Genomic DNA, 27,761 nt, shown 5'->3' on the forward strand with positions numbered 1-27,761 from the left:
TTCCAGTGGGTCAGAAGTTTACATACACGAAGTTGATTGTGCCTTTAAACAGCTTGGAAAAGTCCAGAAAATGATGTCATGGCTTTAGAAGCTTCTGATAGGCTAATTGACATCATTTGAATCAATTGGAGGTGTACTTGTGGATGTATTTCAAGGCCTACCTTCAAACCCCGTGCCTCTTTGCCTGACATCATGGGAAAATCAAAGGAAATCAGCCAAGACCTCAGAAAAACAATTGTAGACCTCCACAAGTCTGGTTCATCCTTGGGAGCAATTTCCAAATGCACGTTCATCTGTACAAACAATAGTACGCAAGTATAAACACCATGGGACCACGCAGCCATCATACCGCTCAAAAGGAGACGCATTCTGTCGCCTAGAGATGAACGTACTTTGGTGCGAAAAGTGCAAATCAATCCCAGAACAACAGCAAAGGAACTTGTGAAGATGCTGGAGGAAACAGGTACAGAAGTATCTATATCCACAGTAAAACAAGTCCTATATTGACATAACCTGAAAGGCTGCTCAGTAAGGAAGAAGCCACTGCTCCAAAACCACCATAAAAAAGCCAGACTACGGTTTGCAACTGCACATGGGAACAAAGATTGTACTTTTTGGAGAAATGTCCTCTGCTCTGATGAAACAAAAATAGAACTGTTTGGCCATAATGACCATTGTTGTGTTTGGAGGAAAAAGGGGGAGGCTTGCAAGCCAAAGAACACCATCCCAACTGTGAAGCACGGGGGTGGCAGCATCATGTTATGGGGGTACTTTGCTGCAGGAGGGACTGGTGCACTTCACAAAATAGATGGCATCATGAGGCAATCCTATAGAAAATTTGTGGGCAGAACTGAAAAAGCGTGTGCGAGCAAGGAGGCCTACAAATCTGACTCAGTACACCAGCTCTGACAGGAGGAATGGGCCAAAATTCACCCAACTTATTGTGGGAAGCTTGTGGAAGGCTACCCAAAACGTTTGACCCAAGTTAAACAATTTAAAGGCAATGCTACCAAATACTAATTGATTGTATGTAAACTTCTGACCCACTGGGAATGTGATGAAGAAATAAAAGCTGAAATAAATCATTCTCTCTACCATTATTCTGACATTTTACGTTCTTAAAATAAAGTGGTGATCCTAACTGACCTAAGACAGGGCATTTTTACTATGATTAAATGTTAGGAATTGTGAAACTGTGTTTAAATGTATTTGGCTAAGGTGTATAAACTTCTGACTTCAACTGTATGGTTTCCATATGTTTAAAGCCAGTCTAGTCGCGCTGTTTCGGACATTATTATGAACCGTCCTCCCCTTAGCAGCCTCCTGTGCTGCAGTATCTACCCTGAATAAACCATTTCTGGTATGATTTTGCGTTCTCGTGGCAGTAAACTACAATTCCCACCATGCACTTTGTTTTTAAAGACGTAATTTTACATTGTCACATGATCACATCCCAATCAAGTCACATGCCACCGTTGCTTGTTCAGAAGGAATTTCATTCCACGTGCGGTTGTTGCAGAGAAACACAAGAATCGGAGAGACAACAGAGAGGTATTTATTGAGTATTTTATATGCATTTTCATATTTTCAACTGAATAGGTTCAAGGATATGTAGGTGAAGAGGTCGGTATCAGGTCGGCAACAGCTGACTATGATGCGGTGTCCAGTTTGCTGTAAAGACATCAGCAATTAGGTTAATTGTCGTGATTTGTGTTTTTCTAGACCTGTAGCTAGATCTGAATCTAAGATTCAGCTGCTTTATATGCAAAGTTGCCTATTAGTAAAGCTACAAAATGTCTGTATTTTATGAATGTTTCTAGTCGTTATTGTTTAGGTAGCTCCAGTGGCGTTTCTATGATTTGATGACATTGTGTGTGTTATTGTGTGTTATTTCATTATTTGTATGTCGTCGGTGTTATTCTATAATGTAGAAAATAGTCAAAATAAAGAAACCCTTGAATGAGTAGGTGTTCTAAACCTTCTAAGACCGGTAGTGTATTTCACAGTGGTTTAGATGGTAGAGTGATTCTCTACACTGAGGGCTTGTTTTGACACAAACTGAAGTTAGGCAAACTATTTTGAATTTTTGCGAAAAGGAAATGGCGGAGCGATTTCTGCATATTGCACCTTTTTAAGAATTTGGTAAAAAATTATAATAAATGTAGGGAAACTATCCCTTTTTTAAAATAGGTCTTAATGTCCTGCAGGGAATATATTTCCCCTTCAGGGGATTTGAAAATGTTAATGGTATGATAATTCATTTCTCCAAGTCACCTCAACTTAAAGAAAAATCTAAAGGTGGTTGAGGATGACTAGTTGCAGACACGTGTCATCTTTTTATTTAGTGTTTATGGTCTATTGACAGGCCCCTTACAATCTCTGCCTAGCAGCTTGTGAACACAAACAAAATGACAAAATAATTGAGGTAAGATAAGTATGTAGTCTATTTCCCTTTGACTAAATTAAGTGAGATGAAGTTGTTATCCACCTTGTATTTCAATATAGCTTATTCTCATTTATGACTTAAAATCAACATGTCCATGACATAGCTTAGCTACATGAATGCCTACAAAAATGCATGGCCCCTGACAAGCACAATAATTAGTCTGTAGGTCACATGCCTGACAGTGAGGTTTACAACATATATCTACTGTGACACACTGTGTCATCATGAGAACAGTGACCCTGATCACTGAAGTCCACTTTACTGTGATCCTTCTCAGGGATATGAAGTGAAAGGTCTGATCCCAAGAGATATCTAAAGCTAATGATTACATGTCTCTTTAGAATGTGTTTCCGAGGGATGCTGTAAAGCAGGGGTAGGCAACTAGATTCAGCCTAGGGGCGATTTTTGTCGGAGCGAATGGTCGGGTGCCGGAACATAATTATAATAATTTTGAACACTGAAATTGACTACAACTAGGCCCAAAAAGAGATTATATTTGAAAATAACAATTTCATACCTTGATTACTTTGAGAAACGATCATGTCTCTTTTTTATTTTATTTGTGGGAATACTTGGGAACAGATTTCTTAAATTAAACTCATTTTTAGGTGAGTTCCTGGTGATTAGTCTTTTTTTGACCAGTCTTTTTATTTATTTAAGATTTTTTATTTTTGGTCATATCCTGGTGTTGGTGAGTAAAGCAAGGTCAGCCGACAGCACAAGGCATGGGACCGGGGGGAGAACGCACTGACAAGAACGTGTAGGCTACTGGGAAAGCAGGTTGTGGCTTTACTAGGTAGTAAGCACTTAGAGAGCGCTGAGATAAGGTGTCGAGAAGGCCAAAGATGTAATGTGTGTTTGTCTTGTTGCAGATTGATGAAAGGGTTGACTGCTGGGTGACACTACATCCACTTTGAGGATAAACTGACAAGCAATCATCTGTGTCCTAAATGTCACAAGAGCCACAACAAACTTTCAACCTTCAGACTTACCCCTCAACCCAAACTCTGAATACCCGCAACTCAGCTCTTTAGTGTTGAAGTCTGCATCGAACAGAGTAGGGTGAATTTGAGGGTGTTTTAGATCGTGTTTTTGGGACTGTGCCTGCCGGGTTGTGTCCCATGGCGATTAACAGTGAGGCGGGGGACTGGGCCGAGGCTGGGATTGAAGATGCTGGTGAGAGGGCGTGGCTACTGCAGAGCCCCGTTGTGGAGTCCGTTCACCCCCCTTTGTCAGACAGGGAGAGGAGTGGAGGGGTGTCTGCCACAGCCGCTGTCTTCATTGTGGTGAACGCTGCGCTGGGGGCAGGACTACTCAACTTCCCCGCCGCCTTCAACATGGCCGGAGGCGTGATTGCAGGGGTGGTGCTACAGATGGTGAGCGCTACACACACACTTTTGAGACCGAAGCCTGCACACGGTGGCACTCCAGGAGCAGAAGTGATAAATACTGCATATATATACAGGGATGTATTTGGTAAAACTTCCTGTTTTTGTGTGTTGTAGTCCATGCTGAGTTTCATCATCAGTGGTCTGGTGATCCTGGCATACTGCTCCCAGGTTAGTAAGTTAATACACCCCCCCGCTACAATTGAAGACATTCTTATCCAGCAGTACTCATCCTAGTGACCCTGTGCTGCTTGTCTAGGTCAGTAATGAGAGCACCTACCAGGAGGTGGTGCGGGCCTCGTGTGGGAAGGTCACCGGTGTAATCTGTGAGGTGGCCATCGCTGTCTACACCTTCGGCACCTGCATCGCCTTCTTTATCGTCATTGGAGACCAGCTGGACCGCTGTGAGTGTTTCTCACACATAGATAATGAACGTGTGCACACTTTTTTAAATACTTTATTTTACTCCACAAATCACATTACAGTCGAAGAATTCAAGCAATTCAAACGGACATGGATATCTGGACACTTATGGATGCATTTACTTGAAGACAGTGCAGATATAAAGTTTGACGGCACTCGGTTACTAAACTTTGCGTCTGCGCTGTTCTTCAGGGGAATGTGTTTTTGGTCATAGTTAAAAGTAGTCATTGTGCATAGAGTTGTCTGGGTGGTTTAACTTTGCAATCATAATTTTTTGTTTGACATACATTTTAAAGTGAAAAATCGAAGTCTCCGCATCACTCTTGTTACCATAGAATTGCCCAACTTCTTCTCCAAACCACTAAGCTGCCCATGGCAGCTGACACACAAGGGGCTGGTATTTCAGCAACCTGTCAGCAAAGGTCTGCTCCATGTAGGAGTCAAAAGAGCAACCCACTTCTAAAATTAGCTCCTCCCCCACAACAACAATATCTGGCGTATTCTGTATACAAGAAAACACATCAATGTCAAACCAGCCTCCTCTGACAAGAGACTGTTTGTGAATGGTGTTACTGTCTGTCTCGCATCACTAGCTATCGGGTCAATGAGGCGGTCATGTCTAGCTATGTAAAAGTCCTTGTATGAACGCAACCATTAACAACGTGCCGCAGACTCCATTACGTTTGACTTGTGTAAAATACAATACAGATCAAAGTTTGCAGGGTACCAGAGTACTAGGTTACACACACACACACAGTTGACAAAACAGAAGGTCATTTCACTCAGTTGCAGATTGTAGCATTGGCTAGCCTTTTTCACCAGTTTTCCATTTCCTTTGTACCTTCAAAAAAGGTCATCCTCAGCTGTTATTGCACCATCACACTAGATGTGTGTTAGTTGATGTGTTGTATTAGTGTCGTCAGTAAATTAAGAGTTGTTATCACTGTGGATAAGAGCCAAGGGAGTCTGTGATGAGATCCTCTCTAGCTCAGCTATTTAGATATGCCGTCATACTGAAATGGCCTTTGAGTGCTGACCAGTTGGAAAGCCACCTTCGGTCAACCTCAGATGGACTATGACCCTGCTATCAGATAGCCAGCACTACAACAATTCCACTTTAAATAAGACGTTAGTCAATGGAATGTTTTGTTTGCTCTGCTCCCTTTCCTCTATCTCTCTTACTATCTCTGTCTTTCTGTAGTGATGGCTGCAATAGCTCATTTGCCAGACGGTGTGGTCGGTGGTCACTGGTACATTGACCGTAAGTTCACCATTTGTGTGACCGCCGTCCTGGTCATTCTGCCTCTCTCCATCCCCAAAGAGATTGGCTTCCAGAAATACGCCAGGTATGCCTTCCTGCATCCAATGAATACACTTTACACATTGACCAAGTATATCTTTCCACACCACCCTTTAGTCTACAACTGATGATTGAATTAGAATTTGAAGCCTGCTTTGTATCACTAGGCTACAGGAACACAGGTCCGTCTGATAAGGCTGTTCTCCTGTTTGTAGTGCGCTGAGTGTTGTTGGCACCTGGTATGTCACCATTGTGGTAATACTGAAATACATCTGGCCTGATAAAGAGATGACCCCTGGCTACATTCCAACCAGGTAAGCTAATTGAACTACTGTACCAGTCAAAAGTTTGGACACACCTACTCATTCCAGTTTTTTTTTCTTTTTTTTCTACATTGTAGAATAATAGTGAAGACATCAAAACTATGAAATAACAAATATGGAATCATGTAGTAACCAGAAAAGTGTAAAACAAATCAACATATATTTTATATTTGAGATTCTTCAAATAGCCACACTTTGCCTTGACAGCTTTGCACACTTTTGGCATTTTCTCAACCAGCTTCATGAGGTAGTCACCTCGAATGCATTTCAATTAACAGGTGTGCCTTGTTAAAGGTTAATTTGTGGAATTTCTTTCCTTAAATGCGTTTGAGCTAATCCATTTTGTTTTGACAAGGGTTGGTAAACAGAAGGTATCCCTATTTGGTAAAAGACCAAATCCATATTATGGCAAGAACAGCTAAAAAAAAAACAGAAATGACAGTCCATCATTACTTTAAGACATGAAGGTCAGTCAAACCAGAACATTTCAAGAACGTTGAAAGTTTCTTCAAGTGCAGATGTAAAAACCATCAAGCGCTATGATGAAACTGACTCTTATGAGGACCGCCACAGAAAAGGAAGGAAGACCCAGAGTTGCTTCTGCTGCAGAGGATAAGTTCATTAGAGTTAACTGAACCTCAGATTGCAGCCCAAATAAATGCTTCACAGAGTTCAAGTAACAGACGCATCTCAACATCAACTGTTCAGAGGAGACTGTGTGAATCAGGCCTTCATGGTCGAATTGCTGCAAAGAAACCAGTACATAAGGACATCAATAAGAAGAAGAGACTTGCTTGGGCAAGAAAGAAACACGAGCAATGGACATTAGACCTGTGGAAATATATCCTTTGGTCTGATGAGTCCAAATTTGAGATTTTTGGTTCCAAGCACAATGTCTTTGGTATGCAGAGTAGGTGAACGGATGATATCCGCATGTGTGGTTCCCACCGTGAAGCATGGAGGAGGAGGTGTGGGGAGCTTTGCTGGTGACACTGTCTGTGATTTATTTAGAATTCAAGGCACACTTACCCAGCATGGCTACCACAGCATTGTGCAGCAATACGCCATCCCAGCTGGTTTTCACTTAGTGGGACTATGATTTGTTTTTCAACAGGGCAATGACCCAAAACACACATCCAGGCTGTGTAAGGGCTATTTGACCAAGGAGAGTGATGGAGTGCTGCAGCAGATGACCTGTCCTCCACAATCACCCAACCTCAACCCAATTGAGATGGTTTGGGATGAGTTGGACCGCAGAGTGAAGAAAAAGCAGCCAACAAGTGCACAGCATATGTGGGAACTCCTTCAAGACTATTGGAAAAGCATTCCTCATGAAGCTGGTTGAGTGAATGCCAAGAGTTTACAAGCACCCATGATGCCAGATGGGAGAGAAAGTCCAGAAACGGCATTTCAGCCCACTCTCCTTGCATTAAAGCACATTCTACATCAAATTACATTTCACATCATGCTTTGTTTGTGTTGATCAGCCAGTGTGTCTGTTACAGCCCGTCCTCCTGGAGTGCAGTTTTGAACGCCATGCCCACCATATGCTTTAGCTTCCAGGTATCTGTCTGTCTGTGTTTGTTTGTGTGTATGAATGTGCAGGGGTGTGCATATGGCTATTTCTAATCCTTGGTTGAAAATGCTTGAAGTTATTTACATCCTTACACAATCTCTCTCTTTCTCATTTTCTCTATCTCTCAGTGTCATGTGAGCAGTGTGCCAGTGTTTAACAGCATGAGGAGGAGTGAACTCAAGCCCTGGGGAGGTGTGGTCACCGTCGGCATGATCATCTGCCTCTTTGTCTACACTGGCACAGGTGTGTGTTTGTCCACTGTGTGGCTCTATAGTCAGTTTTGAAAGCATCAGTTTTTTTTTTATGACATGGCCCATTTCTTGTGTGATTCGTTGATGTGTAATGGTGCATACCCCATGTCTCAGGTGTCTGTGGCTTTCTGTCATTTGGGTCTAACGTCAGTCAGGATGTGCTGATGTCATATCCTCCTAATGACATCGCCGTGGCGATCGCAAGGGCCTTCGTCGTCATCTGTGTTATCACCTCCTATCCCATTCTACACTTCTGTGGCCGGTGAGACACTAACCTTACCCTACAAAGTACTGTGTGCCACCCATGCCGTTTCAGTACTACATTGTTGTGTTGTGTAACTTGTTTCTTCAGGGCGGTGCTGGAGGGGCTATGGCTCCGTTTCCACGGCGAGCAGGTGGAATTGTGTGTGAGGCGTGAGCGGAGACGCAGAGTGTTGCAGACGCTTGTGTGGTTCACGGTCACACTCGTCCTCGCACTCTTCATCCCCGACATTGGCCGAGTCATCTCCCTCATCGGAGGACTGGCAGCCTGCTTCATCTTTGTCTTCCCAGGTACGACCAGTGTGTCTGATTCTGTGTGTGTGTTTACAATGTGTTTATATCAGCAATAAGCATAATGCCTGTATATAATGTCTGCTCTTCCCTGCAGGTCTGTGTCTGATTCAGGCAAAGCTCTCAGAAACAGAGGTTCGATCTGCTAGGTAAGACTAGACTCACTACCTGTACGTAATCTCCTCATGTGACTGTTTACTGAACGCTGATCTTCTTTCTCCATAGCTGGCATGGGATGGTGGTCTACGGCGTCATCATGGTAACCATCGGCACTTTCATCTTTGGCCAGACCACCACCAATGCCATCTATCAAGACGCCATCCACTATTCGGACAGCCAATAGAATTCTGACCAGGAAGACTCTTTGCTGGAGGAGGATGCAGGTCTATGCTGCTATTCTGAACTTTATTGACTTGTATCAGGATGTCGAGGATCCAACACATACATGCAAACACACTCCCTCTTGTGACCTCTCCTGCACATCTCGTTGTCTCCCTGATGATGAAACCGCTCCATAGCAAGGACTCGTGTCACCTATGGAGCGATGCTCTAGGATTAGATGATTCCTGAGAGCAACCTCTGACAAGGGACCTACCTTTTCAAAAAGATTATGCAAATGTTATGTTTTTGATTTTAATTTATTTTCACCCCGTTGTGGGCTGCAGTACCAAATCTGTCTTGACATTCTCAACCCCTCCCTATGCCTTTCCCTGCTGGTCCAGCATGCACCACTGCACTACAGGTGGCATCCCATCCTTCAAGAAACTGGGCAGTGGGAGAGGGTACCTCTCTCTAATTGGTGTTGTTACTGATGAGTAATGAACATACTGTTTTAAGAATGTGGCCAAACATTTCCATCAATTTTTTTTTATAGTAATTTTACAATTCCAATGATCAAGTGGTTTGAAGACGTATCCTGCAACTGCAGTTCTGAAATCTATGTAATGTGGCAAGTGTATTATAATTAAGTGATTTTGAATGCTTTGAGATTTCAGAAGTCTGGGGTCTCAGGCTGATTCCTGTGGTTAAATGATTGTATATGGCCTAGCTTTAAACAGACAGATATTTTAAATGTGCTTTACTGATAGAGATTAGCTATAGACTACAGACAGAGGTAAGGGACACAAATCTATCATGTTCAAAGGGATTGTTCCTCAGGGCAGCAATTACTGTTTTACAATGACTTGAATGAGATTGGAAATGCTTGAAATTCAATTACTTTTTATTGTTTTATTCCATAATTGGAGCCAAGGGAAATAGTTTTTTCTGAACTGAACCAATTTAGTAATCAGGTTGAACAATATGCAGTCTTATTGTCATGAATTATCCTGTTATCAATCTACAATTTAATAAACATGACGGTTTTGTCATTGAATTCAGATTATCATAGTTTTGTCCTATACCCTCATGTTAGTGAAAACATCTTATCAGGTGAATGACTATGGCAGGTAAAAATAATCATTTAAAAATGAATAGATTTGGTAGACAGTTTTGGTAGACACACACACACACAGCTCATTGGAAGAGAAAGTGTAAACTCGAACAGTCTATTAGCTAGAAAGGTATCTTGGTGTACAGTGGTGATTTTAGCAGGTAAATCTTGGTGGGATGAGTGCCAGCAAATCAACAACACTAAACAATACATTAATTGCACTATAACGGTGACAAACGGTGCCCACACACTGTTAGGGCCTACATAAAGCTGTCCCAACATTCTTACCACTGGCTAACAGCGGAGCCTTGTTCGACAGCGAAACAGTTAATTTAGCCTCATTAACTGCCTTTAAAAAAATAATAGCTAATGTGGCTGACTTGCTTAAACAAATGTGGTTTCTAATGACAATTGAGATGAACAAACTATGTCATAAGGGGACGACAAGCGGATAATAGGCAATCCGTAATTTCGAATAAGACATGAGCGAGCTAGGATGGATGTAACATTAGTCAATATAACTATTTGTTTAGCACTTTTGAAATGTACAGCGACAGAATTCAGAACATGGGCCGTTCTTACAGTGTTCTTCCTGTACACCAAGTCAGAACCATAGGATAAATAAAGGGGACATGTAAGCAGACAATGAAAGCTCTTACAATATTCAATGATTACATTTCTCTATAACAGGTTATAGGCTACATGTGCACCACCAAGTTAGAACAGTAGGTGAAATTAAGGGGTAAATAGACAATTATTAGGGTGAAGTACATGGGCTACTAACATCTTCATAACATACACTTAGTACTACTTTCTTAGCTACAGTACACATATCTCCCTGGCATATTACATAATTTATGCTGCAGCAATACATTTTTGGACTCACCTTGTGCTGTGCTCACTTGAACAGGAAGGTGGCGTGGCAGTCCTTTGTGGGAACATTTTGTCATCAAAGTCTGGCATTCTCTCAATTTATGGTGCTTTCAAAACAACTGGGAATTCAGAAAAAGGTCCAATCGTAATGACCTCACTGACCTCATAGCTCGAGAAAGAGGCCGGATTTACAATTCCGAGTTGGATGACCATTCAAAACAGACTTTCCCAATCGGAGCTTATTTTATTCCCAACTTCCCAGTTGTCTTGAGCTCACGGAAGTCAAGTTTTTGCAGTTCCCGAGTTAATGGATGTTTTGAGCGTGGCACAAATCATGCATCATTGACAGCATTGCCAATGTTGAATGTTTAGCATTTTAAACTTGGAAAAGAGCCCCTTAATTCCAGAAGTGGGACCACACAGCCACTGATTCCTTTCAAACCACTCATTGTTGAATTTGCGATTTCCAACTTGTGTAATGTTTATGTCCAATGGCTGATGAGCACTGATACATTTTATCTAATAATTTCTCTTCATTATTTATTTTCATATTACAAGGATTAAAAAGAATTTGCCAGTAGATTGTCGACTTGATTCATGATTTCATGATCAGTCCAATCAAAGCTACTGTAAATATGTGATTTGACGTCATTTTTATCTGTGGCCAATGACCTTGAGCCTTCTTGGATTGGCACTTATGGAACTCTATGGCAGCACCGAAGGGGCTAGAATTTTCAGGGTCTACCCTTAGACTTGGTGGCGATGTAGTGTCCCCATGAGTGACAGAACACTGAGCCAATCACAGCGCAACACTATTTTCTGCTGGCTTGCCCCTCCACCACAGAAAGCACTGAGCTAGGCTGAAACACCTGCATTTTGGAGCTGCCTTACTCAAGAAAACAAAAAAAAGATACCAGGTTTGTATGTGGCTTTATTAACTCTGTATTTTTTTGCAAAAAAATGTGGGGCACAAATGACAAGTCACCACTGGTGGTGTAGAGAAAATGTAAAATAATTTTGCAATTCTACACATTTTTCCATTGAGCTCAGAGAAAATGTAGCAGTTTTGAAGCTAATTCCCAGCAATTCTACACAGTGAGATAATTTTGCCATTGACTAATGCTATGCTCCTCTGCTCAAACAAATCAATAAGTAGGTTGCCGAAATGCCTGTTTTTTTTGGTCTGGCTGCTGTTAGTTCTCAAACATGGCACTAAATCTATATTTAAAATACAAAATATTTGTCCTCTCCAATTTTTTTATTTATTGCAGACCCCTGCAGTACCCAAGTTGGAAAACACCTGGACTAGTCAAATGTATTTATAAATCAGCAGATGTCACAAAGTGCTATACTGAAACTCAGCTCAAAACTCCAAACAATGCAGATTTAGGAAGCACTAGTGACATTGATGTATAATACCTTTTGCAACAAGTCCTACCTGTATATCTTGAAGCAACTAAAAATAGCTTAATTTCCATTAACACAGGAATCACTAGTCCTGTTCAGTTAAACTGCTACACTGATTGGCCTGTGTACTGAATCTTCAGCATGGTGGCTGAGAAGGAGATTTCTGGTGCTCAATCACCATCCCTGGAATTTACATGTTTATGGAACAGTCACTTAATTACTTGGATGTTTTAACACATTCTGTTATTAATCAATCATGTTCAATAAAAAAATGCTATTAAAATGAATTGAGATACAAATGGTTTCATAAAAAGCATTTATTAGAAAGACAAAGAATGTTAGATTCTTTTAAAGTGCTGATTGGCCTTTGGGCCATTTGAGTTCCATGGCATTTCAGCTCCCCCAAGTGGTGACAATTGAAACCCCCCGATTCAGAAACTGCATGAGGAAATTCAAAAGGCAAATGACAGTTCTGATGCGACTAATAAGCTGCTAATCAGTTAGAAAGCCAACCAGAGCGATTGCACAGCATCACTAAAGGAAGATTGTTAGGTGCATCACATGTCAAAACATTTCTCTAAGGCTATTGATATGTAGTTTGCGTCAAGAAAAGTTAAATTATACATTTACTGAAAAGAAATGGCATAGTCCGATTACACTCCTGTCACCCCAACACTGATAAGTGTGTACACTTGCGTTCCTCCAGAGTTGAACTTTGATCTACTGAGCTTACTTGGAGTGCAACAGAAACATTTCATTTGATCACAATACAAAAACAAAACATTTGTTTCCCCTTTTCCATTCAACTCTCCCTGAGAAAAACGGGCCATCATCCTTGCCCACTAACAAGTTCCATTACAGACACTGGAAGCAGCCCCAGGAGCATGCTCAGTAGGGTTTGTTTGACAGGAAGGACTGGAACATGTCTAAGGCGGGGCCTGGAGCCCACTGCGGCACCATGTGACCAGCGTCCTGAAACAGAGGATGGGATAAGAACGCAGCAGCCTCACCCCCGTTGCATCCACTAATCTTTATGAACATGTCTAGTGTGTTAATTAGTCTGAAGACAGTGAATCAATGCCAATATGCTAACTAAGTAGTGCTTACCTTCACGGTCAGGAGGTTGATGTTTCCATACTGCTCGTAGAAGCCGGCAATCTGATCATCAGATATTCAGCTCTGGTACTTGGTGGTTGTCTGGAAATGAAAGATACAAGTCTTCACACTGCATGCCCTGTGAGTTAAACATGCCAAATACCCTGCAACCCAGCTTTCAAATCTCTATGTCACCTGACTCAAATACCAGTCTTCAAGAGCTTTACCTTCTGGTTGAGCTGCTCAGCAAACCACTTGTCTCCCAGGAAGTTGCAGGCCATGTCAGTGTCTCCGTTATAGACTAGCGCCCGGACACCCAGAGACAGCAGCTTCAGATATACATCCTTCACTGTCGGGTAGATGTTGGTGTACTGTCCTCCCACCACATCACTACATAGAAAGTTATGGTAAAGATGTCCTTTTGTAGGTAGTTTACTGTTGTCATGTTTTAGATGTCCCTTTGCTGAATTTAGACTTACTGACTATTAGGGATATGTGGGTACTAGTGTAATACCTGCAGATGTCCCAGGGTGGAAGTGTATCAGGGACGTGTAGGGCTTTCCTCACATCACCCCGGTTGAGCCAGTTCATCTGAGCTGTGCTGTTAATGCAGGGAGGGACCTCACCCACAGAATGAGTTTGGCCAGTGACGGACGGCACCTTCAGCAGCTACAGCGAGACAAAGTACTTACATAACACACCAATTTCTTCCATCATAACCACTTCAAACAACTTGAGAATAACCAGAACAACCCTTCAGAACACAAGACTACCAATATCGAATGCCAGGATGGACTTGAACACTGTTTTCCTCCATAGGAAGGGCACTTACCTGGAAGGTGTCCCAGTGCTTCCTGAAGAGCTGGCTCATGCTCCGCTCATAGGCTCTGGCCCTGACTCACAGTCCATGTAAAGAGCATACTCATTCAGCCCAGAATCATACACAATACTAAAGGCCTGGCTCAACTGAGTGCAAGAATGAATGAGAGGGAGAAACAAAAAGGTACAAGTACACATTTCTATGTTAAACCTGTGCATATCAGTCCAATTTTTGTATTTGACGTATAATACTTATCCGATTGTAAAAGTGTTTCCATGTGTACCAGTGTTTTGCAGGCCTCCTTGCTGTTGTTGAAGAAGTTACATGTTACCTTATCACAGCAGTTTGTGTTCAGATCTGTCCACAGTCTGCAAGAGGATAGTTTACTTAAACACATTGCAATGTCTTGTAACAGAAGCATCAGACAAGCTTGAATTCATATTGTGGGCCTATACATACGTTGTGGGGCTTTCGAAAGGAGTTATCCCTAGTCATGTAAACATAGCAAAACAGTCTGGGCCCACATGAGTGAATGTGTTGCGCGTTCTTACTGTTCTCCGAAGAGGCCGTGGTAGTAACCAAAGTAGATCAGAGACTGGTCATTCAGGGCATAGCTACTGAGGCCATTACCCACTGCAAAGGCCTGAGAAACACATTAAAGGAGTTCTTTATAACCGTCATTCATATTGGATTCACATCATCCTCTCCTTGCCTTTTCTACATAATCATTGACAGGTGGTTGGATAGGCTGGAATTCCATTACATTGCTTTTAACTTATGCTTAGTCTTTAGATTTTCAGAGAGCGTAAGAGTGGAATCCACTCAAAACAATTAAGTCGGTGTGTGAATCAACTCACCTTGAAGTTAATCTTTGCGGTCACACGCTGGCTGAGTGTTGGGGCATAGATCCCACCATAACTCTCACCGATGATGAAGAACTCATTTTGTGTGAAGTTTGGAAACTTGGCAAAGAAACTCTGCAGAGCTAGGTAGTTGTCATCAGCCACCTAATAGTAAGGGGAGATGAATCAGTTACTATTACTTTAGTATTCAGTAAGGAAGAGTGAACGGCATGATTTCTGAGCCACTGTCAGTGGAACGTTCAGATAGGCATGTCTGTTATACACACTGTATTCCTATGTAAATAATTGTGTCTGATTTATTCAATGCATTTCACTCTCCCGAATGAGACCCTGATGATCTCACCTCGTCGGTTTTGTACTTCTGGTCGTCAGAGTAGGAGTATCCCACACTTGCAGGGACTCTAGGTACAGAATATTGGCGATCCTGTTCCAGCTGAACTTATTCTCATACAGAGTGGCCCCATCATCCTTCACCTGAAGGAGACACAATTATGTTGTAATTCTGTGGGAATCACTGCATACAATAAGGTTACACTGGGACACACAGGCACACTGAAATCACAGGTCTTGCTAAGCTCATACTGAAAAGGTAACGTGTGGGAGAACTCACATGGAAGGGGACGTTCTCTGACAGAAAGCCATCCAGCGAGGTGCAGCCTGGCCCTCCATTCAGGGCACAGCACAACAGGGTCCTTCAGTGGGTCCCTCTGTGAGGTCACAAACCTGGGGAAGCAGGGAGGTAGAGGGCCAGGTTAACAGGAGATAGAGAGCACCCAAAGACACACTTGGTACACTGTGCACTCAACACTTAATTTTAGACCCCAGGTACAACAGTGTCTGCTGACTATGTTTGTGTGTGTGCATACATGTGGCCTATAGAACACTATAATAAAAGTTTGTCATGTGTTATTTTGTCAATCATTAACTTCTCATAGCTTATGGTAAAGGATGTTCTATCGCTTAAACTTCTCAATGAAAGGTACATGCTACAGCACCATGCATGAGCAATGAATGCTGGAGGAAGTAGCAAAAGAGCAAGTATAAACAATCTAGTCCAGCTTCAGAAGCGTTTCCTCTTCTTCCTGTAACTTTCTATTTTAAGTTGTCTATTGTTTAAACATGCTTCAGTTGTCTCTGTAATAACTACTGTATGTATTAATTTACTATTGAGCAATAGCCACTCTTGTAAGTTAATTTAATGACTTCTTAAAATGATAATACGGTTATTTATGCCATGCGTCGATTCATTTATTATTTCACCCATTTGAAGTAAACCGATTCCCACCGATACATATTGTAGTAAACTAATGTTGTGCACGAGCTGGAGTTTCTGAAAAGATCCCCAACCAGAACAAACACTAAGTTGTTAGTTAGTCAAGGCAGCGACGTATGGCATTACTGATACTCACCAGTAATGGAGAAACTTTCCAGGGCTGGCTTTCAAATAGCCCGACCACTGCCGGTAGTTTGGTTTAAACGACATTCCCGGTAGTTCGGTTACCTCGTCAGGGGCATAGTCAGCCCATGTAAGACACGAAACAGCAAGGAAATACATCACCAAACTAACAAAATACATGCTAGTCATGTCGAGGACGAAACTAGCCTAATACGCCAACAATGTTGGCCTCAAACGCTTGTGAGCACAACAATTGCCGTGTCTATGCCCTGCATATCGAAACACTGCAGGTCATATGACTACTAACTGAGCTCTCTGGTCACGTGGTCGATCTTTTGTTTTGACGTTCATCATCGGATTGCGTTTCATTTGATAGGCTACATTTGTGCATTAATAATTACAGCCGGTGTCTCGGTTATATCAAGGAACGGCATTTCGATGTATTAATTACTCAATATGTTACTCAATCGAAATGCCAGCGGGCAGCAAAACAACTATGGCAAGCTCTGAATCATCGAGAAAAGTATAACGCTGAAAATATGACTAGGTCTACCAAGAATTGGCTACATTTGCCAACATTGTTCCATCGTGGCGCAACATTTAACATATCAACGTTTGATGTAACATGACAGTGAAGAATGTGAGGGTGGTATAATTAAGTGGCAATGTGCATTAGGTGGATGAGTGTCAGAGAAAATGGTAGCCTGTAGTCGACCTGAGTTTTGAATAGGCCAGTAAAAGGGTAAAAAGACAAGTGAGTATCGGTCATGCGTTTTTATAAGGGTCTCTGGCAAAAGACCCCTGAAAATGCATGATTAAGGTGACGCTATGCATGTACACTATGCATATGTATGCATGGTAGGCTATTAACAGTTAGACAATACATAGGCTAGGCCAAAGGCTATGTATTGGCCCATTGACTATTGAATGTTATACCTTTTTACATCAACAGTTAAACAATACAGTCAGTTATCTATGCATAGTCACTTTAATAACTCTACCTACATGTACATATTACCACAATTACCTCGACACCGGTGCCCTCGCAAATTGACTCTGTACCGGTATCCCCTGTATATATCCCCGCTATTGTTATTTACAGCTGCTCTTTAATCATTTGTTTTTCTTATCTCTTACTTTCTTTTTGTATTTTCTTATTAACAGCATTGTTGGTTAAGGGCTTGTAAGTAAGCGTTTCACTGTAAGGTGAAACCTGTTGTATTCTGCACGTGTCAAATAAAATTTGAATACACAGTGCTTGACTTGGGCAGGAGCTCACTGGAGCTGAGTACTGGCACCTCAAAGTTTCACTGCTTGAGCTTCTGCACCTCTTATTTTATTTCACCTGGCAAGTCAGTTAAGAACAAATTCTTATTTACAATGACAGCCTACCGGGGAACAGTGGGTTAATTGCCTTGTTCAAGGGTAGAACTAGAGATTTTTACCTTGTCAGCTCAGGGATTTGATCCAGCAACCTTTCGGGTTACCGCTCTAACCACTAGGCTACCTGCTGCCCCAAAATATAATATTTTAGAATATCTTATAGAATATTTGCTCAAAAGTATTGTGGAGCTCTTGCACCTAAATATAAACAGTACCGGTACCCAAAATGATTACCAGCACCTATTTCAGTCCAAGTCAAGCACTAACAATACATAGCTTAAGCCCTTGGGCCAAATTGATCAAGTTTAAATATGGTCCATTCACTATTGAGGCGGCAGGGGAGCCTAGTAGTTAGAGCGTTGGACTAGTAACCGAAAGTTTGCATGTTCATATCCCCGAGCTGACAGGGTACAAATCATAACTGACTTGCCTAGTTAAATAATAAATAAATTGAATGTTATACATCAATGTGTTTTCTGGTCTTATTGAAGTGAGCGTGTGCACTATTATTACGCCCCTGGGTCTGTGTGTGACCTCAGGGGTTACGCTGTAGTGCTACAGAATCTCTCTCTCTCCCAGGCTGTGCTTGTTCTGTAGCCTGCGTAGAACTGAGACACAGTGACCATTAGTGACCCCCATCCCACCTCTGTGTTACTGTGTCCATGTTTGACTATGTGTCCATGTTTGACTATGTCTCTGTATTTGACAGAGTGCCCTGCATCTCTCTCTTTTCCCTCTCAGGTGACTCTGATCAGTGTCTCATTGATACAAAGGGCAAAGGTGTAAAGGGGTGTGTCTTTGCCACTAGGATTTCACAGTCCTTTTCTACACACCCTTTAATAATAGTAAAATCATCACAGTCAGAAGAGGAAAAGCCAACTGATGCCTCCTAGCCAGCTGCTTAGACAGGGCCTCCTCTAGCTTTCATTACCCCTTGTGGTTAGCCTTTCTTGCTGGCTGGGACTGAAATCCAGAAAAGATCCAGACATGATTACTGCTGCTTATGTCAGAGGACACTCTTCTCTGATAAGGACACACATAAAGTTTTAGTGGAGATGTTTATGAGTTTCTTGGTAAATTGCCTTTCAATCCATTCTCTTAAATGTTTGAATTCCACCTGTGTCTGCTTTTGATGTTTCTCTATTTGTTAAATAGAGGCCAGAAATATATTGAATGCAGATGCTAAGTAAGAACAAACTTGGATTTTTTTGCATGTGCACCCTATCTCTACGCTGAATGTCAGTCTGCAAGACTTTTGAGTAAACTCATATGGAGGTTTATATACATGTTTTGTCTGGTGCAGGGACTCCTTTCCTCAAACAAGAGTTATAGATGCTAAGGGATCCGAGGAAATAAAATCAATGGTCACATTTCAAAAAATCTAAATCACGTTTTTAACCATTGTTATTTTCCTTACAAACACTTTGAAATAATATAGAATGATTTATCTGTGATAGAAATACCAATTGAATGATTTTAAAAATGGAATTACAAAGCATCAACAATAGATCTGACCTGCGACAAATTCTTCACCTGGAAGGCCCAAGACTGTCCCCTGAAATCAATGTTGGAGATCATTCTAAGACGTCACATTGAAGGACATAAAGACAAAATACATGGTAAAGCATACTGAATCATCTACTTCTTGAATTTTTATTTTTTATTTTTTTATTTCACCTTTATTTAACCAGGTAGGCAAGTTGAGAACACGTTCTCATTTACAATTGCGACCTGGCCAAGATAAAGCAAAGCAGTTCGACACATACAACGACACAGAGTTACACATGGTATAAACAAACATACAGTCAATAATACAGTATAAACAAGTCTATATACGATGTGACCAAATGAGGTGAGATAAGGGAGGTAAAGGCAAAAAGGCCATGGTGGCAAAGTAAATACAATATAGCAAGTAAAACACTGGAATGGTAGATTTGCAATGGGAGAATGTGCAAAGTAGAAATAAAAAATAATGGGGTGCAAAGGAGCAAAATAAATAAATTAAATACAGTAGGGAAAGAGGTAGTTGTTTGGGCTAAATTATAGGTGGACTATGTACAGGTGCAGTAATCTGTGAGCTGCTCTGACAGTTGGTGCTTAAAGCTAGTGAGGGAGATAAGTGTTTCCAGTTTCAGAGATTTTTGTAGTTCGTTCCAGTCATTGGCAGCAGAGAACTGGAAGGAGAGGCGGCCAAAGAAATAATTGGTTTTGGGGATGACTAGAAAGATATACCTGCTGGAGCGTGTGCTGCAGGTGGGAGATGCAATGGTGACCAGCGAGCTGAGATAAGGGGGGACTTTACCTAGCAGGGTCTTGTAGATGACATGGAGCCAGTCGGTTTGGCGACGAGTATGAAGCGAGGGCCAGCCAACGAGAGCGTACAGGTCGCAATGGTGGGTAGTATATGGGGCTTTGGTGACAAAACGGATTGCACTGTGATAGACTGCATCCAATTTGTTGAGTAGGGTATTGGAGGCTATTTTGTAAATGACAGTCGAGGATTGGTAGGATGGTCAGTTTTACAAGGGTATGTTTGACAGCATGAGTGAAGGATGCTTTGTTGCGAAATAGGAAGCCAATTCTAGATTTAACTTTGGATTGGAGATGTTTGATATGGGTCTGGAAGGAGAGTTTACAGTCTAACCAGACACCTAAGTATTTGTAGTTGTCCACGCATTCTAAGTCAGAGCCGTCCAGAGTAGTAATGTTGGACAGGCGGGTAGGTACAGGTAGCGATCGGTTGAAGAGCATGCATTTAGTTTTACTTGTATTTAAGAGCAATTGGAGGCCACGGAAGGAGAGTTGTATGGCATTGAAGCTTGCCTGGAGGGTTGTTAACACAGTGTCCAAAGAAGGGCCAGAAGTATACAGAATGGTGTCGTCTGCGTAGAGGTGGATCAGAGACTCACCAGCAGCAAGAGCGACCTCATTGATGTATACAGAGAAGAGAGTCGGTCCAAGAATTGAACCCTGTGGCACCCCCATAGAGACTGCCAGAGGTCCGGACAGCAGACCCTCCGATTTGACACACTGAACTCTATCAGAGAAGTAGTTGGTGAACCAGGCGAGGCAATCATTTGCGAAACCAAGGCTGTCGAGTCTGCCGATGAGGATGTGGTGATTGACAGAGTCGAAAGCCTTGGCCAGATCAATGAATACGGCTGCACAGTAATGTTTCTTATCGATGGCGGTTAAGATATCATTTAGGACCTTGAGCGTGGCTGAGGTGCACCCATGACCAGCTCTGAAACCAGATTGCATAGCAGAGAAGGTATGGTGAGATTCGAAATGGTCGGTAATCTGTTTGTTAACTTGGCTTTCGAAGACCTTAGAAAGGCATGGTAGGATAGATATAGGTCTGTAGCAGTTTGGGTCAAGAGTGTCACCCCCTTTGAAGAGGGGGATGACCGCAGGTGCTTTCCAATCTTTGGGAATCTCAGACGACACGAAAGAGAGGTTGAACAGGCTAGTAATAGGGGTGGCAACATTTTTGGCAGATAATTTTAGAAAGAAAGGGTCCAGATTGTCTAGCCCGGCTGATTTGTAGGAGTCCAGATTTTGCAGCTCATTCAGAACATCAGCTGAGCAGATTTGGGAGAAGGAGAAATGGGGAAGGCTTGGGCGAGTTGTTGTGGGGGGTGCAGTGCTGTTGACCGGGGTAGGAGTAGCCAGGTGGAAAGCATGGCCAGCCGTAGAAAAATGCTTATTGAAATTCTCAATTATGGTGGATTTATCAGTGGTGACAGTGTTTCCTATCTTCGGTGCAGTGGGCAGCTGGGAGGAGGTGTTCTTATTCTCCATGGACTTTACAGTGTCCCAGAACTTTTTTGAGTTAGTGTTGCAGGAAGCAAATTTCTGCTTGAAAAAGCTAGCCTTGGCTTTTCTAACTGCCTGTGTATAATGGTTTCTAGCTTCCCTGAACAGCTGCATATCACGGGGGCTGTTCGATGCTAATGCAGAACGCCATTTTTGTGTTGGTTAAGGGCAGTCAGGTCTGGGGAGAACCAAGGGCTATATCTGTTCCTGGTTCTAAATTTCTTGAATGGGGCATGTTTATTTAAGATGGTTAGGAAGGAATTTAAAAAAAATATCCAGGCATCCTCTACTGACGGGATGAGATCAATATCCTTCCAGGATACCCCGGCCAGGTCGATTAGAAAGGCCTGCTCGCTGAAGTGTTTCAGGGAGCGTTTTACAGTGATGAGTGGAGGTCGTTTGACCGCTGACCCATTACGGATGCAGGCAATGAGGCAGTGATCGCTGAGATCTTGGTTGAAAACAGCAGAGGTGTATTTAGAGGGCAAGTTGGTTAGGATGATATCTATGAGGGTGCCCGTGTTTAAGGCTTTGGGGAGGTACCTGGTAGGTTCATTGATAATTTGTGTGAGGTTGAGGGCATCAAGTTTAGATTGTAGGATGGCTGGGGTGTTGTTCCAGTTTAGGTCGCCTAGCAGCACAAGCTCTGAAGAAAGATGGGGGGCAATCAGTTCACATATGGTGTCCAGAGCACAGCTGGGGGCAGAGGGTGGTCTATAGCAGGCGGCAACGGTGAGAGACTTGTTTTTAGAGAGGTGGATTTTTAAAAGTAGAAGTTCAAATTGTTTGGGTACAGACCTGGATAGTAGGACAGAACTCTGCAGGCTATCTTTGCAGTAGATTGCAACACCGCCCCCTTTGGCAGTTCTATCTTGTCTGAAAATGTTGTAGTTTGGAATTAAAATGTCTGAATTTTTGGTGGTCTTCCTAAGCCAGGATTCAGACACAGCTAGAACATCCGGGTTGGCAGAGTGTGCTAAAGCAGTGAATAGACCAAACTTAGGGAGGCTTCTAATGTTAACATGCATGAAACCAAGGCTATTACGGTTACAGAAGTCGTCAAAAGAGAGCGCCTGGGGAATAGGAGTGGAGCTAGGCACTGCAGGGCCTGGATTCACCTCTACATCGCCAGATGAACAGAGTAGGAGTAGAATAAGGGTGCGGCTAAAAGCAATGAGAATTGGTCGTTTAGAACTTCTGGAACAGAGAGTAAAAGGAGGTTTCTGGGGTCGATAAAATAGCATCAAGGTATAATGTACAGACAAAGGTAAGGTAGGATGTGAATACAGTGGAGGTAAACCTAGGTATTGAGTGATGAAGAGAGAGATATTGTCTCTAGAAACATAATTGAAACCAGGAGATGTCATTGCATGTGTGGGTGGTGGAACTAATAGGTTGGATAAGGTATAATGAGCAGGACTAGAGGCTCTACAGTGAAATAAGCCAATAAACACTAACCAGAACAGCAATGGACAAGGCATATTGACATTAAGGAGAGGCATGCTCAGTCGAGTGATCAAAAGGGTCCAGTGAGTGGAGAGGTTGGTTTAGACAGCTAAATCGGTAGCAAGCTAGCATAGGAGCAAGCTAGCATAGGATGGAGGTCTGTTATTAGCCAACTCTTGCGTTCCGTCAGTAGATTAGTGGGTTTCCGTGTGGTAGAGGGGATTAATCCAAATCACACAACAACAACAAAAATAAAAACAATAGATATAGTTATAGAGGCCCAAGAAGAAAAATAAATAAATAATGATCATTCCCATATCTGATCTTTACAGAAGGTAACACAGATGATAAGGCATTAAATGGTGGGTTCATGACCTAGTAACTGCTGAAGGTGAATGAATTACAGAATAAGATCTCCCTAGCTCTGGCAGAACTAGTGCTCCCTTGTGGAGACTATGGGTAGTTCACCCTCACTCCCTCCTCATGCCAAATGCCAAGTGGTATGGCTTTTGAGACTGTCCTGCCAAAGAAGAGGCTGAAATCCGGGACAACTCCATCCTCAGGCCAGCACAAACTGCTTTACAGAAACCCAGCCTAAAACCCAACAGAGCAAACAATCCAGGTGCAGAAGAACAGTGGTTAGGAAAGGCAAAATCAAATCAAAGTTTATAGGTCGTGAACACAGATTTGCAGATGTTATCGCAGGTGCAGTGAAATACTTATGTTTCTAGCTCCAACAGTGCAGTAATATCTACAAACAATACAGTAACCCCAAAAAGTAGAATGCTTGTTTTGGAATGTTTGTATTCTTTAATTTATGTTAGTATTGTGGAGTAACTACAATGTTGTTGATCCATCCTCAGTTTTCTCCTATCACAACCATTAAACTCTGTAACTGTTTTAAAATCACCATTGGCCTCTTGGTGAAATCCCTGAGCAGTTTCCTTCCTCTCCAGCGACTGAGTTAGGAATCTTTGTAGTGACTGGGCATATTGATGCATCATCCAAGGAATATTTCTGTCTGTAATAAAGCCCTTTTGTGGGAAAATATAATTATGATTGACTAGGCCTGGCTCCCCAGTGGGTGGGCCTGACTGCCAAGTGGGTGGGCCTATGCCCTCCAAGGCCCACCCAATCATGTGAAATCCATAGATTAGGGCCTAATGGATTTATTTAAATTGACTGATTTCCTTATATGAACTGTAACTCAGTAAAATCTTTGAAATTGTTACATGTTGCGTTTATATTTTTGTTCAGTATACTTACCCATGAATGTGCACTGTTGAAAATAAATCTCCACTCAATGTTATTGCTAGCACTTGCCACCAAAATAAAGTGTACCTTCTGGGGTAACTTGGTCATCCGAGATGAGGAGATGAGGAGAAACACACTATTTCAAATGTAATGTTTGCCTAAGTACAATGTAATTATTAGTTGTTACACAGGATTTATCTAGTTCAAATTAAGTGTATTGTGAGGGGTGTGTGCAGTGCAATGGCAAAGGCGTCGTCTGTGGATCTGTTGGGGCTCTATGCAAATTGTAGAGGGCCTAGGGTGTCGGATAAGGTGGAGGTGATATTATCCTTAACTAATTGCACACCGAAGGCCTGATTCTGACCTGAGTTAATCCAAACATTTGAATGTTATTTATTTTTATGCACTTTTCTCTCTATGCATATTCTGACCTTGAATTTAAACATGAAAATAGCATGCTATTCACCCCACTTTTCTTTCAAGGTGGAGATCTAAGAAATTAAGTTGTGACGGAGCGGGGTGTCTACAGATACGCCCAATTCTGACCTTGACTTATTTCCATCATAATTCCACTACCTTTCTGCATGAGGAAACCATGAATAGGGTCGAGCAAACTGGCTAACTGGCTACACAAAGTGATGGACAAGAGCGCACCACACAGACAGGCAATCCCATGCTGTTGCTTCATGAAAAAGTTTATAAAAATACCAATCACTGATGCATTATTTTCATATCTTGTGAAAAACTTGTGTAGATCAATAGATTTTCTAAAAAGTTCAATTCATTTAATTAATCTTCTAAATTCAACACATTTTGAACATTGTTGAATTCCGTATTAATGTCGGGACCTACTTGATTGTCTGGTAAAGTGCCACCCTGATTCACCTCCTTGCACAGTTATCACAATTTGTTGCTTGGGAAACTATTCCACTCAAAAAGTTTTGTTCAACACAAGTCAGTATAGACTATCAATGCTGTAGGGGAGACCGGGACCGGGGTTTCGGTTGTCACGCTTTTTACTCTTGTGTGCATTTTCAAGCACCAATATCTCTTACAATAATATTTTCTACATTAATAGAGAGACTGAGGTCCTGGGTTGAAATGGGAACCATTTTTATCCTCCCTATTCAAACATGGAGTTATTATCAGGGTTGAATGTCACACAGAATGGGGTTGGTTGTCACAATGTTCGCTAGTAGCTTATTCCTTCTGTAACAAGAAATTAAAATAATCTACACAAAAAAATCTACATTTGTTACTTTCTTTCTTTTCCTTTTGATTTGATTGATGCATTGACATGGACTCAGACCATTCAATGTTGATGTTTTTCTATAAATAATTGGAAGTTTGAGAGTAAATAACCCCCCCGAGAAACTCAATTTGGGAAAAATCTAAACAGATTTGGGGAGAGGGTATGACATATTTAGTATGACAATTGGTGTGTTGTGTTCTTCTGTCTTGGAATATTAGTCACCCACCATCAGCTCCTACAAGATCATAGAAATCACATTCTGTCCTTTACCCCACTCCCTCATACTCACATTCTTATTTTATTGTGAGGAAGAGGCCCTCTCATTGTGCTGTTGTCTCTTTAGGATGGGGATGTGAGGTGGGAAATTCTAGTTTTGGTTTTGGAAGGAGATGGGGGGGCATCTGGTTGGGTGTACTCTCCATATACCCTTGTTCCCCCCTAGTCTCTCATCCTCTGTCCCATGGGGGCCAAATGTACTGTGGGGTGTCCTGGGCACTGTTAGCCTTTTGTCTGTCAAACAATGCCCCCCCCCCCCCCCCCCCCCCCCCCAACAGTGCAGGGACAACACAGCAGCCTGGGCTTTCATGTTGTTCATTGTGCATTCATAGCATATGGCTGTCCCTGACCCTCAATGCACCCGTTTCCACACACAAACCAATGCATCAGGGGTTGTCTCTCCAATGTGACCCTCAGACCAGAGTTTAAATAAATTTGACCTTGGCTTGATTCAATACTCTGACCATAACTGGTTTATATTATGTGAACAACTTGGGTTCAATTCCCACAAAGAACACATACAAAAAATAAATAAATTATGCACACTGTCATACATGTCGCTTTGGATAAAAAATAATCTGTTAAGTGGCATATATTAAACTGAACTAAATAGTACTATAGTATTTTATTGTGCTGCCCCTGCATCTTGAAGCATTTCCACATTTTGGCCTCCATGCTGAATTTGGGTGAGGGGGATGCTACCCCAATTGGCTGTCCCACTCCAGTCTTCTCTGTCTGGGCTGGGCCGCCTGGGAAGGCTTCTTTGTGGGTTCATAACCACGGTAGACAGAAATAGGTCAGGTTGTCATTTTGGAAGGGAGATGCCCCCTCTTGGCCCTTCCCCACATTGTGCCCCTTTGTGTTTGACCATCACACCTCTAGCCTCTGATCCAGTGGTAGAATGCAGAGGTATAGCACACACATGCACACGCACACTCACACACACATATACACACAAAAACACACACATTTGAAATACTTTATTTGAATCCACAAAATACATTGCAATCCAAAGGCCACACTGTCAATTAAAGTACAAGGACAAGACTGCCACACACACACACACACACACACACACACACACACACACACACACACACACACACACACACACACACACACACCTAATTCTGATCCTAACCCTAATTGTAACCCCAACCCTAAAGCTAACCTCTATGCCTAAAATAGGCTTTGAGAATTGTCCTTGTTTTACTGTCCTTGTGGGGACTTTTGGAGATTTCTGGTAACCATGATTTCTGGTCATTTCAATCGTACACATGGGTACTCTCTAAAAACAAGGCACTTCAGTACAAGTGACTTTTTGTAGAATGTTAGGAGAGCATTTTTGCTAACCCTAACCCTTTTCCAAACCTTAACCTAATTCTCCTAAACTGCTAAGTTAATTCTCCTAACCTGTTACGGAAAAGTTGTATCTGTTTTGAAGTGACATGTTTTTAGGCTAATCTCCTTACACATGAGTGACTCATAGAGGGTAGGGGCTTTGCAAAGTTGTGGAAAAGAGTCCTTGACTTGTCAACATTACTTCTGCTTTTAAACTTGTCTGTGGGTGTATGGTTTATTGTTAATTCTCTACATTGTTCCAAAAATGTGAATGTCATCTTGACATAGTTCTGAAAGACATTCTTATACCATATTTTATTCAAGACATTGGGTCAATATACGCTGAGTGTACAAAACTCCCCCCCGTCGGGGCATAGACTCTGTCAGGTGTCAAAAGCGTTCCACAAGGATGCTGGCCCATGTTGACGCCAATGCTTACCACAGTTGTGTCAAGTTGGCTGTATGTGTTTTTGGGTGGTGGACAATTCTTGATACACACGGGAAAGCGTGAAAAACCCAGCAGGGTTGCCGTTTTTGACACAAACCGGTGTGCCTGACACCTACTACCATAACCTGTTCAAAGGCACTTAATTATTTTGTCATGCCCATTCACCCTTTGAATGGCACACATACACAATCCATGTCTCAATTGTCTCCAGGCTTTAAAAAAAACGTATTTAACCAGTCTCCTTCACTTCATCTACACTGATTGAAGCGAATTTAACAAGTGACATCAATAAGGGATCATAGCGTTCCCCTGGATTCACCTGGTCAGTCTATGACATGGAAAGAGCATGTGTCCTTCATGTTTTCTACACTCAGTGTACATTACAATATCGTTTAATTTT

The 27,761-nt window shown here is 42.1% G+C and overlaps 1 protein-coding gene, 1 non-coding gene and 1 pseudogene across 2 annotated transcripts; 2 read left to right on the plus strand and 1 right to left on the minus strand.

Moving 5' to 3' along the window:
• Nucleotides 1-1,405: 1,405 nt before the first annotated feature.
• Nucleotides 1,406-9,638, plus strand: LOC110526454 (putative sodium-coupled neutral amino acid transporter 7). The gene is made up of 12 exons (XM_021607446.2): nt 1,406-1,551; nt 3,319-3,822; nt 3,952-4,005; nt 4,094-4,238; nt 5,459-5,603; nt 5,773-5,871; nt 7,386-7,443; nt 7,585-7,699; nt 7,822-7,969; nt 8,060-8,259; nt 8,357-8,408; nt 8,485-9,638. The coding sequence occupies exons 2-12, from the start codon at nt 3,568-3,570 to the stop codon at nt 8,600-8,602; spliced, it is 1,389 nt and encodes a 462-aa protein (XP_021463121.2). The 5' UTR covers nt 1,406-1,551; nt 3,319-3,567; the 3' UTR covers nt 8,603-9,638.
• A 2,635-nt stretch (nt 9,639-12,273) lies between these two features.
• Nucleotides 12,274-16,463, minus strand: LOC110526455 (annotated as a pseudogene).
• Nucleotides 16,464-18,028: 1,565 nt separating this feature from the next.
• On the plus strand, nt 18,029-18,149 carry LOC118965123. Its single transcript, XR_005052454.1, has one exon. It is a non-coding gene; the product is annotated as a small nucleolar RNA SNORA76 (small nucleolar RNA).
• Nucleotides 18,150-27,761: the final 9,612 nt, after the last annotated feature.

The sequence above is a fragment of the Oncorhynchus mykiss genome, chromosome 6 (assembly GCF_013265735.2).
Source record: "Oncorhynchus mykiss isolate Arlee chromosome 6, USDA_OmykA_1.1, whole genome shotgun sequence".
NCBI classification, from domain to species: domain Eukaryota; kingdom Metazoa; phylum Chordata; class Actinopteri; order Salmoniformes; family Salmonidae; genus Oncorhynchus; species Oncorhynchus mykiss.

Excerpts from the sequence above, each read along its gene's own strand:
- LOC110526454 (XM_021607446.2), top strand. The coding sequence starts at position 3,568 with ATGGCGATTAACAGTGAGGCGGGGGACTGGGCCGAGGCTGGGATTGAA. Across the intron at positions 4,239-5,458 it reads TGGAGACCAGCTGGACCGCT|TGATGGCTGCAATAGCTCAT; the intron begins GTGAGTGTTTCT and ends GTCTTTCTGTAG. Across the intron at positions 5,604-5,772 it reads GGCTTCCAGAAATACGCCAG|TGCGCTGAGTGTTGTTGGCA; the intron begins GTATGCCTTCCT and ends TCCTGTTTGTAG.